Below are 19,846 nucleotides of genomic sequence, written 5' to 3'. Positions count from 1 at the left end.
CTTCTCCCTCTGTCTGCTGCTCCCCCTGCTTGTGCTCACTCTCTCTCTCTCTCTGACAAATAAATCAAATATTTTATTAAGAAAATTAAAATTGAGGGGCACCCTGGTGGCTCAGTCGTTAAGCATCTGCTTTTGGCTCAGTTCATGATCCCAGGATCCTGGGATTGAGCCCCCGCATTGGGCTCCCTGCTCAGTGGGGAGCCTGCTTCTCCCTCTGCCGCTCGCCCTGCTTATGTTCCGTCTCTCGCTGTGTCTCTCTGCCAAATAAATAAATAAAATCTTTTAAAAAAATTAAAATTGAGATATTTAAAATGTTAAATATTTAAAATAAACCCATTATTAATTTAAATACTTTCTTACTGAAAAAAAAAACTATTTCCAAAATAAAATAAATTAGTAACAGTTATGGCATTATTTTACATTTATACAAATCTCTTTACTGTTAACACAATAGAAAGTTAATACAAGTGAAGGCAGCTGGGTTCTTATATATGCTTCTGTATTCAATCTGCTGCAGTGTTGTTTTTGTTGAAATCTATGAAGAAGATCCAGCCTTACACAGAAAAGGGGGGCAGTATTTTCATGCCTCCTTTGATATTATACCCAAACTCTACAAGTCATATTTTCTTAAAGCTTAGTTGCAATGCGGAATCTGAAATCCTGTCACTGAAGTGTTTTGTTTTGTTTTTTTACTTTGATACATTAGAATCCATTGATCTGTCTTACAGTTTCCGTGAATCTTCTGCCCATGCATGACTTTGTACCAAATAGAAGATATTGGTCACGAAGTTATGCAGATCTTCTAAAATCACATTTATTTCCCTCATCTTGTTTACTGGAGCCCAGGAGTGCAAGAACACCTGACGGGGAGGGGCCCAAACAGACCAGGTTCTGCCACTTGCCACTAAAAATATCTAAAGGCCGAGAGACCAGTGGTGGTGAAACAAGAAAGGAATTTCAGTGAGGTCAGCAGTGGGAAGACAGAAGACTTAATGTCCTAAGAATGCCTCCAAGGGGGGCGCCTGGGTGGCTCAGTCGTTAAGCGTCTGCCTTCGGCTCAGGTCATGATCCCAGGGTCCTGGGATTGAGTTCCAAATCGGGCTCCTTGCTCAGCAGGGAGTCTGCTTCTCCCTCTCCCACTCCCCCTGCTTGTGGTCTCGCTCTCTGTCAAATAAATAAATAAAATCTTAAAAAAAAAAAGTCCTGGGCGCCTGGGTGGCTCAGTCGTTGAGCGTCCGCCTTTGGCTCAGGTCATGATCCCGGGGTCCTGGGATCGAGCCCCGCATCGGGCTCCCTGCTCCGCGGGAAGCCTGCTTCTCCCTCTCCCACTCCCCCTGCTTGTGTTCCCTCTCTCGCTGTGTCTCTATCAAATAAATAAATCTTTTTAAAAAAAAAAGAATGCCTCCAAGGTGCTGAGAATACGGCTAAGTTTATATGGGGAAACCGCAGAACAAAGATCAGTAGGTACCTGCTGCAGCACCACAGGTCTGCTTGACTGTTGTCTTGGGGTCAATTGTGTGGGGTCTTGCTGGTGCCAGGGGAGTAGTTTATTGCTTGAGGGGGTAGTTTTGGTTCCCACCAAGGGATGTTTTGCCTGCTGGGTTTTTGCCCGAGTTAACAGATAAGCTGGAGGGGAAAACAAGGCCATTAAGAGGAAAAGGTTGAAGGCAAAATGGAGTCAGGGCAATGCCTGGGTCCTCCTCCAAATCCTCACTGTCACGCCATCATTCCATTTCAATGGAAGGAGGAGGGACGACAGTCCTAACTACTTCCCGCGGACCAAGGATAATGTAGGAATTCTGGAATGGAAGATTTTGACAGGTTAGGAGCATTTTGTTTCTTGTGTTCCCGCTGAGGAGGACAAAAAGGGCATCTCCGAGCTAGTACAAGCGTGGGCTTCTGTGTGACAAATACAAAGTCAGACAACAACCAAAGAGAAGAACAAGAAATACAGCAATGCTTAACAGGGCATATTTCCGTTTAAAAGGAATCAAATTTAGTCGACTGCTGAAAGGATCTAGAACTAGGGCATCCCTAGCAGTTACGTGTTTGTTTAAATCTTTCACGGCTTCCGTTACATTTTTTTGAGTAACTTGGAATAGAGACATAACATTCTATTTTAATGAGAGGATAGGTTCCTCCTTGGGCTGCAGTCAAAATGTCAAGGATCATCCAGTTTTGAAGGGCTACCTTTTGCATTTGTGTGGTTTCATCATTTAGGAGAGTGACTGCGTGCTGCGTTTACATAAAGGTGGCTGTTGTATGCTTGGCTAAAGCCCCCCACATCGACAGAGGCAGTTCCTGGGACAAATATGGCTAAGGGATAAAACCATCAAGAAGCCCTCTTTGCCTGATGTTGAGCTTTAACAATATCCCAGTTATGAGAAATCACTGGGATTTAACTTTAATCGGTGGAAGATAACTTATCCCCAAGTGCATCAGCTAATCCAATCATAAGGAAGGTAAAGCCATCCATTATTTTCCACAAGTCTGCAGCTAACCCTATAGAGTGGGGTACACTTGGCTTGTAAGGAGCAATTTTTGCCCTCCCAGCCACATAGAATCCGTCAAGGTGATAGTTACACAATTGTCAGGAAGTTGATACCATTGCCTGAGATGATCCCTGAATACTATCTAGCTTTTTATTACATGGGGGGGGGGGCAGCTTTACTCCATTAGATTTGCTCAGCAGTTAGCTACTCGGTTCCGCCATGTAATTCATTTCCCACACGCGGGGTAGGGGTAGTGGGGGGTGGTGGTGGTGTTTATCTGTTCCTTTACTAAGGCAAACACATGTTGATGAGCTACAACTTCCCACCAGGGGAACAGAGTATACCCAAAGAAATATTCACCTCCATCTCATATTTCCCCAGGGAGGTCCTATGTGACCTGTGTGAATAATTTGAGAGAGCTAGTCTGATGGGCAACCTCAGACTTAATGTGGACTGAGAAGGGAGTGGTAAGAACTCCTAACGAGCAAGTGCCTCCCATTGTCCAGCTGTTCAGTCATATGCCCATGGGTCCTTTTATTATCCCCACAGAGTAACAGGCTTGAAGATTGTCTATACATGAGTTATTGTGACATTTCTCTGAAGTTTACCTCAAGCTGTGTAGGTTAGGTGAACAACAAACCTTTAAAGACAATCAAAACTAGAATCTAACATCCACAAAAGTGTGTTATTGAGACATAATTTTTCTCTCTAAAATCACCCTCATTTCCAACAAAGATAGCCAACTTAAGACTAGTTTGTAAAACAAGTCCAGTTTTAACAAACTTGGCCTAATTATTTACATAAGCACAGGAAGAAATGTAATTGGCCATATAAGTTCTTTTAAATCTGCTTTGCTGGAACTTTTTTTTTTTTTTTTTTTTTACACACAGATAGAGAGCATAAGCGGGGAGCAGCAGAGGGAGAGGGAGAAACAGGCTCCCCACAGGGCAGGGAACCCGATGCGGGGCTCGATCCCAGGACCCTGGGATCATAACCTGAGTTGAAGGCAGATGCTCAACTGATTGGGCCACCCAGGCGCCCTTTGCTGGAATTTTTTTTTTTTTTTTAAGATTTTTATTTATTTATTGAGAGAGATAGTGATAGAGAGCATGAGAGGGGGAGAGTCAGAGGGAGAGGCAGACTCCCCGCTGAGCAGGGAGCCCGATGCGGGACTCGATCCCAGGACTTCAGGATCATGACCTGAGCCGAAGGCAGTCGCTTAAACAACTGAGCCACCCAGGCGTCCCTGGAATTTTTTTATAAGGAATTTCAGATTGAACTTTTAATAGCCTCTCAAGGCGAGAAGTCAAGCCACATACTTGCCATCAGATCCTACTGCAATACCTGTAGATTTGAGTGAATTCCTCTCTTCTTGAGGTTCCCCAAGTATCATAAGTTTCCTGCATCTGCCAGGAAGTGACATTCTTGACTTACTTGGTAAGGCTGCTGGGAACTCTGTAAGCAAAGTATTGGGGAACATCTCCAAGGGGGTCTATTGGCTCCATAAAATCAATTTCAGTTCCTTAAAGCTGTGTGGTCATATCTGAGTCTATGTATGTCTCTCTCAAATATGACATTCCACTCAAAGCCTTGGTAATATAACCAGTGTTTCCAATGGTGTTCCGTTATAAGGAGAACAGATTCTTACTGAACTTATGTAAACAATTATAATTGTTATGAAAGAAAGAATACGCACTGAGAGTTTCTGAATTCTAGAGGGTTCAGATAGGGAGAAAAGATTAATGTTTCCATTTGCTCACAAAGGACTATTTTATCATATTTCTGTAAGTCATAGATATTTTAAGAGAAAAAATGTCCTTAAATCTGGAAGGGAAAAAAAAAATCTGGAAGAGCAAACATTAGAGAACCAGCATTGTTTCAAAGGAGAGTCATAAAAACTGTAATCATCTTCCTCAATTCATTCACTTCCTTGTTATTAAATCTTGTTTTGTTTGAATGCTACGTTTCCATTAGTTTTGGAAATTCTTACGCAGTTTAGTTTTGTGATCTTAAGGATATAAGAAACCTGTATTTGTCAGAAGTCCTTTTCATGAATTTCCTTGAAGATGAAACACGTTTTGGGAGAGCATCAAATACAATAATTGTAAATGACAAAAGGCTCAAAGATGGACCTGGTTAAAGATCTGATGAGAGTTCATTATAATGCAGTTGACAAGGAGATCCAGTTCTTTCTGCAGCACATGGCATTTCAATAAGTAGAATGTCAAGTGATGACCTTATGCCGGGACATACTAAAACTTTAAGAATTTCCTATAATTTATAGGACAGAGGGACACCTGGGTGGCTTAGTCAGTTAAGCATCTGCCTTTGGCTCAGGTCATGATCCCGGCGTCCGGGAATCGGGAATCTTATTAGCATCGGGGGCATTGGCATCGGGGCTCCCTGGTCAGCGGGGAGCCTGCTTCTCCCTCTGCCCCTCCCCCTGCTCATTCTCTCTTTCACTCTCTCTCAAATAAATAAATAAAATCTTAAAAAAAAAATTTCTAGGACAGTTATAGCATTTGCCCATGCAATTTAACCTAAGGAGGTTTATCATCATTTGTTTGACAATGCTTCCCATGTAACTTAACATACTAAATAAACAAGCCTAATTAGTCAAAAAGACTTCACTTAGAATTTGAATTTTGGGGAAGGTTTGTTAAAAACCTCAGGTTTTTTTTTTAATTTATTTTTTTAAAAACCTCAGGTTTTAAAGCAACATGCCTAGATAGAATTAAAAATCATTATAAAACATAACATTTAATTATCTATTTAATCAAAGTGGCAATAAGAGATTCTACAGAAGGTTACATAGTTGCTAGCAAAACTTAGCTCCTTTAATAATGAGAAATTTTAACCTTAAGTAATCAAAGACCTGATAAAGACAAAATCTAGAAACTTTGGTTTTCTGGGCAGATAAAGAAAAAAACTTTATAATTTCTTATCAAGAGTAGACCAATAATCTAAGAAAACATTGTCATTTTAACAGAAAGAAAAAAAACCCCCAAATTCCAATCTTATACCAGTGTTCTTTTAAAATTCATTCATTCCAATCTTAGTCCTGAACACGCACAAAACTGTTTTCCAAAGATTCCCCTTCACAAACCTTCCACAGGGGTTTGATTTTTGTTTTTGTTTAGATTCATATTTTATCCTAAGTTTTCTCTCTCTAACCAGTCTCATTCTGGGACAAAATTACTTTCTTTTTCCTCAGCAAAAATGTACTCCCATTCTCCTAACCTTTCTTATCAAAAACACATCTTACTTTCCCTACATAGAGAGTGGCTCTCCTTATCATGTCTAGCAGTCTTAATTACGTGTATCCGAATTCTGACTCTTAGAAACCTTAGTCTCCAGTGAAAACTTTAGTGACTGACTGTGAACTGTTACACCAGAATTCTTTAGGTTGGCAAATTTATGAATATATTTCATAATTTTTAGGAACGTGTTTTTTCATAGTACAACTTTCATTGAAGCATAAAATATGTTTACTAGTAGACCCAACTATCTTTAGTTTCTTTGTAATAAGAAGCCAAAAGCAGATAAACCTGTGTCTAGTAATTAATGTTTCAGTATTTTATTTTATTTGGAAAAGACTTGCATATACAATGAGTTCAAACCAATTTGTTACTTAACTAACGGAATTTCAAAGTTAGGTTACCCAAAGATTTCGAAAGCTATTTAAAAGTTTACTTATAGGGGCGCCTGGATGGCTCAGTTGGTTAAACGCCTGACTCTTGATCTCAGCTCAGGTCATGATCTCAGGCCCCATGGCTGCCTCCGGGCTCAGTGGGGGATTCTTTTGCTCTCCCTCTGCACTCCCCTCCCCCCCCCCCTCTTGAGTGCACTCTCACTCTCTCTCTCAAATAAATCTTACCAAAAAAAGTTTACCTATAAACCTTTTTAAAAATCTACTTGCTTTTAACAATTACCCATGAAAACTTCATGAGAGACTAAATTAGCCATCACTTTGAGTCATCTTTTTGCTGACAAATTGCAACAGAGATAACATGAGCTTATTTGACCTTGAATAAACCTTGGTAGGATGAGTTTTATATTTAATTCTGATAACTCTAAAGACCTGTCTTTTTTAATTAAACCAACAGCTTTGCATTAGCTTTGATACTGGGTGTGCTGCACCTGTGTCCACTGAACAGTTCATCACTTTGTTCCCCACTGTCAGTTTTCCCTGGGGCTCCTGTGGGGAAATCTGAAGTGGGTGGGTTGAGTCTAGGGGAGCCCCTGGACGCCTTCATGCGGATTTGGGAGGTTACCTCAGTTCGAACCTCATATAGAGGGGGCCCCAAAGCTTGGGGTGCTTTGGCACCGGAAGCACCAAGGATAACGAAGGAGTCACGTGTGCGAGCCAAACGAGTGGTGATGTAGGAACAGGAGGGGGTGGGGGAGGTGGTGGCAGAGGTGGCAGGGGTGCCCCCAGCAAGGCTGGAGGTAGATTCAAAGTTTGGACTAACATTCCTTTGTCTCCATCTCCTGTCTCTTGCCCTTGCAAAACAGACTTTTTTCTCTGGTTGCTTTTTAGCCCTCTACATCATTTATTCAAAATATGTCCTAATGAACTTTCTTTGGAAACAGAAGTATCTCCCATCTTCCTAGGCAGAGGTTCAGAAAGAACACAGAAGAAACACTAAATGAAGCTCAGAGTACCTCTGTTAGCATTCATTCTTTCCCAAAAGTCGGGGCTTCACTGGCTGAACCAAACAGCTTCTAGACAAGCTAAGAGAGCCAAATCAAAACCCCCTCTTTGGGGGTGGTCACTGAATGGTAGGAAGAACTCTAAGAGAGCCATTCAGTACCATCTTTCCTCTGAGCTTAACATATACACAGGCCACGTGGTGGAACAGTAAAATACCATCTTCTTTTTAGTCATAGGTTCATAGCTAAAAATAGACTAGTCAGCCAATATTCTCCTTAGGGGGCTGTGAGAGGGTATAGAAATAGCACTTCCCATTCTTACACAAACTTTAAGAGATCTTACAAACACATATCCTGACTTCCCTACTTGCCACTCGTCCCTTGTCCTTTTCTAATGGTACCTCTAATGATGAATTCTATAAATTCCTTGTTGCAAATCATATGAACGAGCCACGCAAGCTCAAAATGGTTCCCAGGAGCTCAGACAACAGGGAACTAGGGAAGGACAGGGTCCAGCATGCACTAAGGAGGAACTTATACCAGGAACCAAATCTTTCAGGGCCCACTTACCCTCAGTTCATTTCTCTGCTTCGCCAAACGTGGCTAAGGCAGTTCGTGCCTATCTGGGGCGAGCGAAAAGGAGTGTCCCCAAAACAAGTTTTCGCAGCTGTCAGGGACTGTTCTCCTCACTCTCCCTGCCTGAGGTCCATAGTGGTTGTCGCCCACCCATCATAGTCCCTGATTTGGGAAATGAACGGGCGAGCCCTGAGCGCCCTGCCTCCAGCTGCTCCATCCGGGGATCCCAAGAGGGCTGGACAAAACGGAAGCACAGCTTCTGGCCGGCTCACCAGAAAATGTGTTACTGGAGGCCAAGGGTGCAGGAGCACCTGACCCCTGGGGGGGGGGGGGGGGGTTGGGCGGCAAACACACCAGGTTCTGCCACTCACTGCTAACGAAATCTAAAGGATTAGAGACCAGGGGTGGTGAAACAAGAAAGGAATTCATTTCAGTGAAGCCAGCACCAGGAAGACAGTGGGCTCATGTCCTAAGAACTGTCTCCAAGGTGCTGAGAATACGTCTAAGTTTATATAGGGAAAACGCAGAACCAAGATTGGTGGGTACTCTGCAGCTGAGCAGCAAAAGGTCAGGTTGATTATTTCTTGGGGGTCAATCTTGCAGGGTCTTGCTGGTGTCAGGGCAGCCAGCCCTTGTTTCTTGAGGGGGTAGTTTCGGTTTCCAACACTGGATGTTTTGCCCACTGGGTCCCTTGCCTGAGTTAACAGATAAAGCTGGAGGGGGGGAAACACAACAATTAAGAGGAACAGATTTGAAGGCAAAATGGAGTCAGTCAAGGCTATAACTGGGTCCTCCTTCAATCTCACTGGAAAAAGTCTTTTAATTATTGGGAAGCTATAAAGCTCACAGTGGCAGATGTAAAGTTTTCCAGAATGCTTGAAAGCTCAAATCTTATCATTGGCAATAAATACTGTCAATTGTTTTCCTTGAGGAAACAGACTCACTTTGTTCATTTTTGAGAAAATGACTGCCAAAAACCCAAGTCAGAAAAACCACAGTTCATCAGTTGTTCTTGCACGTAAAAATGGTAGTCCGTGGGAAAAAAAAAAAAAACAGCTGGTTTATCTCGCAACTCAATTACACACGTGCTTTTCTTCCAGACGATTGTACTTCACTCTGCAGGAGCAGAGTGGTTCGTGTGTACTTCTCATTTTGTCACAACGTCACAAAGTCAAAAACCTCTGCTCGAGGCCTTGTTGAGATTTGACAAAAGTAGTAATTCCTACTGCTTGCTTCATTAAGGACCTTCTTAAAGGACCCTTGTTTTAACCGCTAGTGTGTGGTGGTGGAGAATGCGGTGTCACTGGTTCCGTTTGCAGCCACTGCCTTGGTTGGTGCTAAGGCGCCTGCAGTTACCCCACAATTGCTTTTGCACCATTAGTGCAAACGTCAGCGCAGTGAAAAAGATAGATCATATCTTCGTGTTACTCTAAAAATAGTTTTGACCTCTGAGAAGTTCTTGGGGACTCCCAGGAGTCCACTAATCACACTTTGAGAATCACACATAAAGATGCATTGGGCCTTCCTCCCAGCATCGTATTTTTTCTTGCCAGAGGTCAACACGTCCATTCCGTGGCTTGTTAGTAATACAGTCTGGACTATCTGTTCGTGAGGTGGACAACGCTGCAACGGTTCCAGGTAGAACTAAGGAGTGTCCAGGACAGGCATTCATTCTTTTAAGAGTTTCCAGTTCGGACATTGTGCTGCTGGATCCCCGGGAGATACTGTAGCACAGCCTCCCTCCCTCTCTGCCCACCTGAGGTTTGTCCTGCTTACCTTTAGGCACTGTTTAAATGCCTTCCCTGGTGCTCTTAGTACGACCCGTTTTCTCGTTTGTACTTCTTACATAGTGTTTACTACATTGTTGGTTTGCATCCTCAGTGATTGTTTTCTAAATGCCAACCCCAAAATGAGTTACTGTTTACTCTGTAATCTGTATGTTGTCCAAAAAAGGGAAGGGCGTTTTGTAAATGTTTTCTCAATGTAATGAAATCAAAACTGAAAGCGAACAAAGTAAAACAAGGGTGCGTTAGTTGCACATTTCCTGACCGCAAGCATTGGAATGATCTAAAGTAGCGACCGTGGTTTACTGCTGGTGGTTTTATTCCTTGCTCACTGCAGCCTCTTGGGGCCCAATATTCAACAAATATTCAAATTGGAGCTGGAGTTCTGAGCGGCCGGGTACTGTGTGTTCCCGCGGTGTGTTTGTACATTGTTTAAAACCTGGCAAGAGAGCACTAGCCAGGAGCCTGCAGGCGGGGCTCGGCCGCGAGCGAGCGAGCGAGCGAGCAAGCAGGGCTGCGCCGGCGCCCGGACTAGATGCCCCCGCTCGGCGCAGCCTCCGGCTCGGGCTGGCGGAGCGCCGTGCCCATTTAAGGAGGTGGACCGTACCACCAGAACTTTCTTGACAGGGGGTGTTCAGGCGAACTCGGACAACTTTCAGTGAGCCAAAAGACGATTTCGCTTCTCTTCTAACGCTGGCCCGAGTTCTAGTGCCGCCCGGTGGGAGCTGTGCGCTGGTGGGCTGTGGACGTGGGCTTCTTGGGTTTCCCTTCTGCGAAATCGCCCCGAGGGATCTCACTGGCTCTGAATTCGGACGCGACGTTCCCCGAGCTGGTCCAAAGTGTAGTTCGCCTGCAGAGGCCCCAGTGCCCGGATGTCCATCAGGATTAGTGCGAGCCAATACGGTCGGAGCCCGAGGCTGCGCTGAGGACGCCCGGGCTCGGGAGCAGGTAGTCCCGTAACACCGGGGAGTCGCGCAGGAGAGACGGTCCCCGCCCGGCCCCGGCAAATGGTGAGCGCGGCGCTGGCAGAAGGGCCGCGGGTTGAAGGCTCCGATGGACAGAAGTCCTTGAGCTCCTAAACTGAATTATGGCAGCCCAGTCAAGGTAAGCAGGGCACCGAGAGAAACTTTTTAAAATGTGTTTGTGGCTAGGGGAATTGAAGGTTGCGGGCAGGGGTGGGGGAGGGAGGGTTGGGGTGCTGCGAGGAAGACCGGCAGGAAGCAGCTTTGTCATTGCTTTCTCATCATTCCCAATGCTGTGGGTCACTACTTAACGTCAGATTTAAAAACAAAAACAAAAAAACAGTTGGGAGAGCATACTGGATAATTCCTGCAGAGGAGAGGGGTTGAGTTAAAGTTAAAAGTTAAATTTCTTCCGTCTTCCAAAATAATTATTTTCGGAGGAATTAAGTTGTTTTAACTTGTTTGCCTTTCCCGAATTTTAATTTAGTTTCTTTGTGCACCTCCCTTTGGTTCTCCGGATTTGGGGGTGGCGGGGAGCTAGTATTTTGATCGGAATTTTAGAAATCAATGTAAAAACAGCTCGCCTTGGAGAAGGTGATCGAAAATTTTACTGCTGAAATGTATTCCACATAAAACGGCACAGCTTGCGGACAATCTGCTGAGTAGGCAAAGACTGGGAATGTACCGGGGTTGGTGAGGGGAGAGGATAATGAACTGCAGTTGCTGTCAGAGGAACGCTATTGTAAGAACCTCAAGCTCTGACTTTCCATGGTTGGTTCCCCCCCCTTTTTTTTTCTTTTGTAATGAGTGTTAAGGAGTGATGACAAGGCATCAGTGATCATTACACGACTGAGACTGTTGTGTGTGAGTTCATTTTAGTTGTGACAGCAGTTGGCGCTAAGGGAAACTTAGAGTTATATAATAAGTTCTTTTTTAACTTTTAGTTTTACTAGAAAGCAGTTTGGTGTCACCTATTTAAAGTAATAGGGCTCTTCGAGTTGATATTTGATGTAGTACAGTGATTTGGGCATGTCTTAGAAGGCTAACTATGTTTCAGGTCTGAAAACCCAGGTGTACCACTAAAAGAAATAGATGCCCCAGTGCTGAAGTTGAAATTCAAGATTTTTTCCTAAGAGAACTTTCTAGGAAGAGAACCAACTACTCCATATAGTGCACCATCTGCTTTATATATTTAATCCTCTCAACTCTTGTGGTTTATCCCCTGCCCCATGTTCTTGGTTGTTCTAAGAAAGGGGTTCTTGGGACCAAGTAGTGGGAAAACTTAGATGAGAAGCAAAAGTGGCATCTTTGTTTGCTAACCTCTAATGAAATTTAACTGCCAAGGGGGTCTTTGGAATAAAGCCTTAGATTAAGATACCTTAGTATCTTAAGAAACTAAGTAAATACTATCCAACAGAACTCAATAATACAGGCCTGGGATCTGAACTCAGGTGCAAGTGATTTCAATGCCTCAGCTCTTAAACTAAGAATAAAATGAGATAATAGCTAATTGGACACTGCATGCAGTGTGCCAGGCACAGCTGCCTTAATTGGATTATCTCTTTGATCCTTCTCAGTCACTTAAATAGGTAAGTACTTTTTATTTTTCCCATTTATAGTTGAGGAAACTGAGGCCCAGCCAGCCTGTTTCTCGCCTGAGGTCACATAGGTGGAGCAGTGCCTGACTGGAGCTGCTGAGCAGCATTTCCTTACTTCCAGACTTTCCCTTCAATCCTGAGGGGAGGTGTGAAAAGGGAACTGCAAAGCCTCAATGTAAGTGTCCAAAAAGCAATTTCTGCTAAAAGTGCTTTGCTACAAAATGGAAAAATCTGAATTATCGATATGGTAGTTCAACTTGTTAGCAATTGAAACAGGAGGACTGTATATATTCTGCTCTTATACCTGGCCTTCAGACATGCCCTTGAACTAGGAACAAAGCCACAGGGCCATGATGGCTGTTGTTTTCTTAGCCTGCATAATAGGAGTGTATCTCACAAGTTGTAAATATTCACTTTCTACAGTTACATCTGGAATGTGGTCTGTGCTCATTTAGACATTGTGGTGGTGTTTTTTTTTTTTAAGATTTATTTGAAAGAGAGAGCATGAGCAGGGGGGAGGGGCAGGGGGAGAGGGAGGAGCAGACTCCCCACTGAGCTGGGAGCCCAATGTGATGTGGGGTTTGATCCCAGGACTCTGGGATCTCCATGACCTGAGCCGGAAGGCAGACGCTCAGCCGACTGAGCCACCCAGGCGCCCCTAGACATTGTGTGTTGTGGGACAGTAGATAATCTTTGAGATCTAAAGAGAAGATCGCACATATTTTTGGATTTCGAGGAAACCTCAAGCTGGGTCAAATTGTTGAGAGTAGTGCTAAGAGAAACAAAACCATCACCTCTGATTTATAATCTAGGATAGTAAAATCTTGCCCAAGTGCCACTCACAGTATCTGTTTGCTCTCGGAACAATTAGTTTGGATTGTTGGACTCATTGGCCCTTAAGATTCAGAGCTCAGTTTGTTCTAAACACGGTTGTTTCATTGTGCACTATTTAAAATAGTTTGACTTTTTTTTTTCTTAGTAGAAGAGGTAGATGAGAACTTAGATGAAAGTGAATTTTGTGGCACTGACAGTGAATACATGAGGTGGCCATAGCACTTTTCTGTCATTGTTTGTCATTGCTGTAAGGTAATATTCTTCCATTTGATACTTACGGTTGGTATATGACTAATTTTTCATGTGAGTAGGCTAGTCAGTGTATTCCTTTTCTATAGTCAGCTCCTTAAGATGTTGTCTCACATTTTTGGTATCTCCCGCATAAGCTAGAAGTATTTTGAATGAGGGAGGGACTACCTATTTCTTAGCTTGTGAACCATTATAAATTGAAGTTAACCAGCCCCCTCCCTCATTTTAAACCTATAAGTAGGGGAGAAAGCACCTAAAAGTAGGAAGTTGATTATTTTGTTTTGCTTTGTAGTTCATTGTTTTCTCCCAGAAGTGGGAGACATCTGTTGAATGAGAGGTCACGTTTGCCTACGTTTTAAAAATTAGATTTTGGGTCAGTCTTTTGAAAGCATTTAATATTTGGTTTGAGTGTTCATTCGAGTTGTGGAGAAAGGCAGTCACTTAGAAATGCAGTATCAGTTAAAGCAGGACATAAACTATGCCTCAGCTCTCAGATTAGAACCTGTAAACACAACAGATACATTGATTACTTTCTGATGGGAATTATAACAAACTTGCTTTCTTTAATGTGAAATAGTTACAGATCATGGCTTTAGTTTCCAAACTCTGATCTAAGGCACAGAATACTTTATAGAAGTATACAGCCTGGCATGCCCTCTTTTGAGAGGAGCAAGCCTATGATGGGGAAGGGGGGTGGGTGGGCATGGAATCTCAATAGTTTGAAGATTTATGCTTTTCTGTGAGGATTAGCTTGCTTTAGATTGAGGAGTGTGTTGATGGATAAAACAGAAAGGAGGGCTTTGTCTGGTTCCTCATCTCTGCTAAACCCCTCATTGAAGCAATCTTTGAATTCTAGAAAGGAATATATACATACCTTCACCTACTGCCAGGGATTAACCAGTTTTAAAATGCACCTTGTGCTCCCGGAGAAGCCCTGCCTTCCCCTTTTTCCAGGGGAAGTGGGAGAGTTGAAATTCTGTAGGAGAGTAGCATCTGGTGGCTGAGCACATCTCAGAAGAAAGCACTTTCAGACAAATTGCAAAAGAAAATTGGTGTAGTCAGTTCTCCCACAGCGTTTTTGTTTGAATTTGACTGAAGTTAATGTTAATGAAGTTTAAAAAATAATAATGAATCAAAGTCAGATTATTCCCAAGATTATTATGAAGCCAGTTTTTGGTGGATCTCTTTGGTGAGGGAAATTTTTCCATTGCAAAAAGCATTGCCCCCCCCCTTTTTTTTTGCAAAAAGCATTGCTCTTAAACTGGTATAGAATCAGTTTTGCTCTGTCCTCTGCCCTCCTGATTTGTGACCTACTGATTACCTTGGAAGAAAATTCATGAAAGCAAAGAAGCTCTGAGTATGAGCAAATATCAAAGAAGAATGCTATGGTATTTTGAAAAGTGCAGTTCAGAGCAGTGATTTCAAGAGGGAAATAATTTATGCAGTATTTTGACCCAGTGAATGTCTTCATTTTTTCCCCTATGACGCCATTGTGAACAGTGTCCTTGACAGAAGAGAAACACAGGTCTCTTAAGTGATTTCCTTCTAGTTCATCCTGAGAGCCAGCTGAGCTTCCTGACTCACAGACTACAGCTTCTTCCAAGATAAAGGAGGAGAACTGAGTCATTTTTTTCAGTCAGCTGGTTTATGGGGATGTTCTTTGGCAACATTAACGCAAGTGATCTCTCAAGAGATTTAGGGGATTCTATACGAGAGCATGAAAAGGTATTCAATAGCTGCTTCTGTACTCTTGAAAATGGAATTTAGAGAATGCTGCATTTAAGCAATTTAAATGTCATGTATTCTCAGTAATGAAAAATGTTATCTTAATCATGGATAAGAGGGAAATCTCATTTTGGTACTGTCCTTTGGTTTGAGCATCCAAATCTATATATATTACCCAATTGCTGTAAAGTGGAGGAATTATAAAGCCAATTATCTTTATTACTGTTTTCTATTAGGAAATTTCTCTATTTCGTTTGTTTTCCAAGATTGGCAAATAAACTTAATTCCCAAATCTGTCTTTTAAAAGAGAAAGTCCTATATGTGAGTTGTAGTGAGAACTACAACCAGTAACGTATTCTGATTTTCCCTCCGTACTAGTTGGAAATACAGTCTACATCTTTAGGACAAAGTTTCTTGGCTCAGAAGTACAAACATAACAAGCTTGGATATCATAATCTCTTGTGGTTCAGTTACATTTTATTGGCATAGGGTGTGTGCGTAACTTTTACAGCAGCTTAAATGATTACCTTTTTTACGTAAGTAAAAAAAAAATTGGGCAAGATAAAGCTGTAGTATTTTAGCTCTGCTTCAGATTGTTAATTTTATTATGAATATACATGTATTCATTTGCTCAGAATAATACAGCAGTAGAATGCACAATAACATCTTGCTCAACTATAAATGTGTCAGGTGGAGCTTAGCTTCAGGCCTTCAGGGGAAAAATAAGATAACTCTTGGTGTTAATGCCCTAGAGACCCTAAAGTAAAAATTAACTTCAAAACAATCCCAAGTGCTGACTTTTTGTCTTGGCAGTGATCAGTGTTGAGAATCTTTCCTCTGTGCAAACTTTTCCCTTTTCCAAGCTATCCACACTGAGTTAAAGCTTAACCTGATGGCCACAAAGCCAGCAGACTTAATCCTGGAAGTCTTGTTCTCTGGTGAATGTGTTTTCTTGTTATGGTTTATTGGCTTTGTTTTTAATTTAACCTGATTGAACGATCAGATTCTTAGGGCGATTACTCAAGCAGTAATTTGATGTCAGGTGTAATATATTAAGAGGAATCCCAGTAGGGACATCTTGTCAAAAAGAACTGAAGCTAACTGAAGGGGGAAATATATATTGTTGACACCTAAATGGCCATTACTTTGGAATTAAGTATTGTATCTCCAAAGGACACCCACAGTTTGACCACACTCTAAAAGTACCAAGAATTGTTGTTCCTCTGTAATGGCTCATATGATAATGAATACATGGAGACTTGTGGGCCCACATGATCCTTTGTTTGGGTGGGCTGGAGAGTTAAGGATGTGACTCTTGACTCACTGGCTTGCCTGTATTTTACCCCAAATGATCTTGCCTTTCTTTTCACTCTTGCTTCCTGCTGGATTGGCAATTAGACAAAGAAAAGAATATTTTAGATGCAATGTAGTCCTATTAAGTTCAAGGTTCTCAAACTTGACTAGACACTAGAATCACTAGGAGTGCTTGCCAATGTGCCGATTCTACTCCCCACCTCCCAAGATTCTGATTGGACAGGCCTGGGGTGGAGCTTGGGTGGAGATCTGCTTCTCTGAGGCCAGAGGCCCACCCTACTACCTTTTGTGAAATGGAGTCTGTGTGTGAGAGATATATAAAGTATATCGTGCAATGCAGTTACATTTTGACTTAATATACCCTCATATATACACATGTTCTCCTTCCCCCATTGAAATAGACAAGAGGTTGGTAGAAAAAATAGATCTCCATCTCTATAAATTTATGTATCTGTTACAAACTATAGGGCGCCTGGGTGGCTCAGTTGGTTAAGCCACTGCCTTCGGCTCAGGTCATGATCCTGGAGTCCCGCGGCGGGCTCCCTGCTCGGCAGGGGGTCTGCTTCTCCCTCTGACTCTCCCCCTTCTCATGCTCTCTCTCTCTGTCTCATTCTCTCTCTCAAATAAATAAACACAAAATCTTAAAACAAAAAACAAACTATAAGTGCTGAAGTCTCCAGGTGCACTTAAATTTAAGAAATAAAAGGAAAAGGAAGGTACCAAGAAGTAAAGCCCACGTTTGATCGTGCAGCACTTTTTAACAGTTGTTTCTTCCCAAGGACCTGGTTATTTAATTTGCCCTTTCCTGTCCACTCTGGGCTGCCTCCCAAACTACAAATGCACTCTCTACCACACATACCCCAGTTTATCAGGTGGCAGATGTTTTTGTTCCCAGGGGAAAAGTTACAACTGTGAATTGGTCAATTATATCCAGACTCTATGAAACTGAAAGGTGGTGGTGGTGGTTTTGTTTTGTTTTGTTTTTAAAACAAAACATTGCCTGTGTCTACTGTGTTGAACAAATAATGTTCAACAGAATTTTACATGGGGCTCCTCCTACTGGGAAGTAAATATTCAAATTATAGCAGATGTCAGTTCCTGTAACAAAATTCAGGAAACACTTTCTGGTATGTGGGTGTCGTAACTCTTCAGTTCTTGGAACTTTCCTGCAGGAAACTGTCCTGTCAAAGGGGAGCAGTTGATAAAATATGTAGCACAATTCACAAACGGTGTCCTGCAGTGTAATTAAATTTTGATTTGGTACGTATGTTTCTGTGGTCATGACAGAGCCTGGCCTCTCACATGACTTTCATTTTGGATAATGTGCGTCTGGATAGCTTGTTAAATTGCTTCCCTTATTCTTGTTGCCTTAAAAATGCAGGTCTACCTGATTTACTCTGGATGTGAATTTTTGGAAAGTGGTACGAAATTAACCAGTTCCCATTGTTTTGTGTAAAAGAATGAAACCTGTTTCCTAGTTTTGCTGAAATTACATATTTTTTCTCCTGATTGATAAATTAGTATTTTACCATAAACATTTCTAAGTAAGATGGCCTATCTAGTTAAGTTGGTAGCTTTTGCTGTCATGAGTCCATAATACTACGATTTTTGTGGGGTTTTTTTTAAAAGGAAAACAGAACCTCTTGGGTTAACATGCTGAATTTTAAATACTTTAAAAGTTTTGTTAAAGGGGGTATTTATTGGTACAAAATTCTGGACAGTAACACATAGCTAACTCATTTTTTTTTCCAAGTAACATTGATCTGCAATTACACTTCTAGGAATTAGGTTTTTCTGTTATTTTATAGTTGGTGTCTCTCCCTTTACCCCCTCACTTCCTTTTAGAGTTAAACCATATTTGTGCTAACTCTCCCATTTTAAAAAGCTGTGTAAATATAAACTTTGTACCACAGGAAAGAAATTAGGCAGTCACATTTACTGACATTAGCATAGTAAAAAGATACAGTGGAACCCAGTATGTTATATTTGTTTCCAAAATCAATTTCTAGCTGAAAATGTTGGAAAGAATAAAGAGATGAGTGTTGTCTGCTTGTCGTATCACTTGTTTTTAGTATAATTCAGAATAACTGATTAAACAGTTTTTTGTTTTTAAGTGGGAACTGTGCCCAGAAGACCAAAAAGAAAAAAAAAAAAGAAAAAAAAGCTCCCTAGATTGGAAGTTAATAAAAGATTGAGTTTGAGAATTTTTTATCATTTTGCTGATAGTGTGGGGGTTTTGTTTTTAAATTTCATGACAGGTGCCTTAGTCTTACAAACAGCTTTGTATTTTTCTTAAGAGTCATGTTTTTTTAAGGATAAAGTGAAAATCATTAGATTTACTTAATTTGTAGGCTTTGAAAAGATAGGTTCTCGGGGCGCCTGGGTGGCTCAGTCATTAAGCGTCTGCCTTCAGCTCAGGTCATGATCCCAGGGTCCTGGGATCGAGCCCCGCATCAGGCTCCCTGCTCGGCGGGAAGCCTGTTTCTCCCTCTCCCATCCCCCTGCTTGTGTTCCCTCTCTCGCTGTCAAATTAAAAAAAAAAGAAAAAAGTTCTCATGATAAGCCTAGAATAAAACTTGGTTTCTTCCTGAGGTCACCCATATCCTGGTGGTACCTCCAAGGTGTTGGTGTTAGCTATTATTTTGAAGAGTGGACTAGAAACTTTACTCCTACATGGTCTTTTGGTAGCTTGGTAAATGACTCTTTGGACAGGAGAGGAGGGGAGGGGATTAGCTTGCTTTAATCAGGATACATTCACTATCACCCAGATCTTTTATCTCTTATGTTACTTCTCATTTTATGAACTTTTTCTTAGCCCAAGTGTTTTTTTCCTTTACAACTTTGAGGTATATTTTACATATAGTAAGAGTTGCCCATTTCAAGTGTACAATTCAATTATTTTTACTTTACTAAGTGATACAACCATCATCATAAATCATTTTTAGGACATCTCCCCAGTAAGATCTCTCATGTCCAATTATGTGTAATCCCTGTTCCTAGTCCCATGCAAAAATCTTTCTGTGCGTAAATTTGGCTTTTTGTGGGTACTTCACATACATGGAACCTTGTGGGTTATTGCATCTGGCTTTTTTCACTTACATAATTTTTTTGAGGTTCGTCTATGGCATAGCATGTATCAGTTGTGTCTTGTAATAACTGAATAGTATTCTGTCTGAATATGATAGACTGGTTGTGTGTGTGTGTGTGCGCGCCCACTCCCACGGAGTAGGGGTGGGTGGCCATTATGAATAATACTCCTAAGAACATTTGCATGCAAGTCTTTATGTAGACGTACATTTTCCTTTTGCTTGGTTGGATACCTAAGAGTGGGATTGCTGGGTCCTAGGATAGTTTTATGCCTCACTTTTGGAAAAACCACTAAACTGTTTTCAGACTGTATGTCCACCCTAGCCCATATTTAAAGTGACCTAATTCAGTCAATTTTTTGCAAGTTATTTTGCTATCTTTCGAGTCAGCTGGGCTGTGGAACTGGTGGTTCTGAGATCTGATCAATTTTGCATTTGATTATTAAAAGATAATGCGATGTTTTAAATACATGTGGCTTAAAAACACAACTTTTTTCATAGAAAATACAGTATTTCTAAAATTGGTTGGGCTTTTTGAAGAAGAAACTTGTATCAAAGACTATTTAAAGAAAA

The 19,846-nt window shown here is 41.6% G+C and overlaps 1 protein-coding gene across 4 annotated transcripts in view; it reads left to right on the top strand.

Moving 5' to 3' along the window:
- Positions 1-19,846, top strand: part of AFF1 (AF4/FMR2 family member 1) — a 203,408-nt gene that overhangs the window by 62,396 nt on the left and 121,166 nt on the right. The window contains exon 1 of one of the 4 annotated variants that reach the window (XM_035004570.1): positions 10,009-10,609. The exons of the other annotated variants lie outside the window; for them this stretch is intronic. Coding sequence (XP_034860461.1) covers positions 10,593-10,609 — 17 coding nt within the window. The 5' untranslated portion in view covers positions 10,009-10,592. Of the gene's footprint in view, positions 1-10,008; positions 10,610-19,846 lie in introns of those variants that run through there. 4 annotated transcript variants of the gene reach the window in all.

The sequence above is a fragment of the Mirounga leonina genome, unplaced genomic scaffold (assembly GCF_011800145.1).
Source record: "Mirounga leonina isolate KUSES-001 unplaced genomic scaffold, KU_Mleo_1.0 Mir_129, whole genome shotgun sequence".
NCBI classification, from domain to species: Eukaryota; Metazoa; Chordata; class Mammalia; order Carnivora; family Phocidae; genus Mirounga; species Mirounga leonina.
The sequence above is the reverse complement of the archived record's forward strand: the minus strand, read 5'-3'. Positions and strand labels throughout refer to the sequence as shown.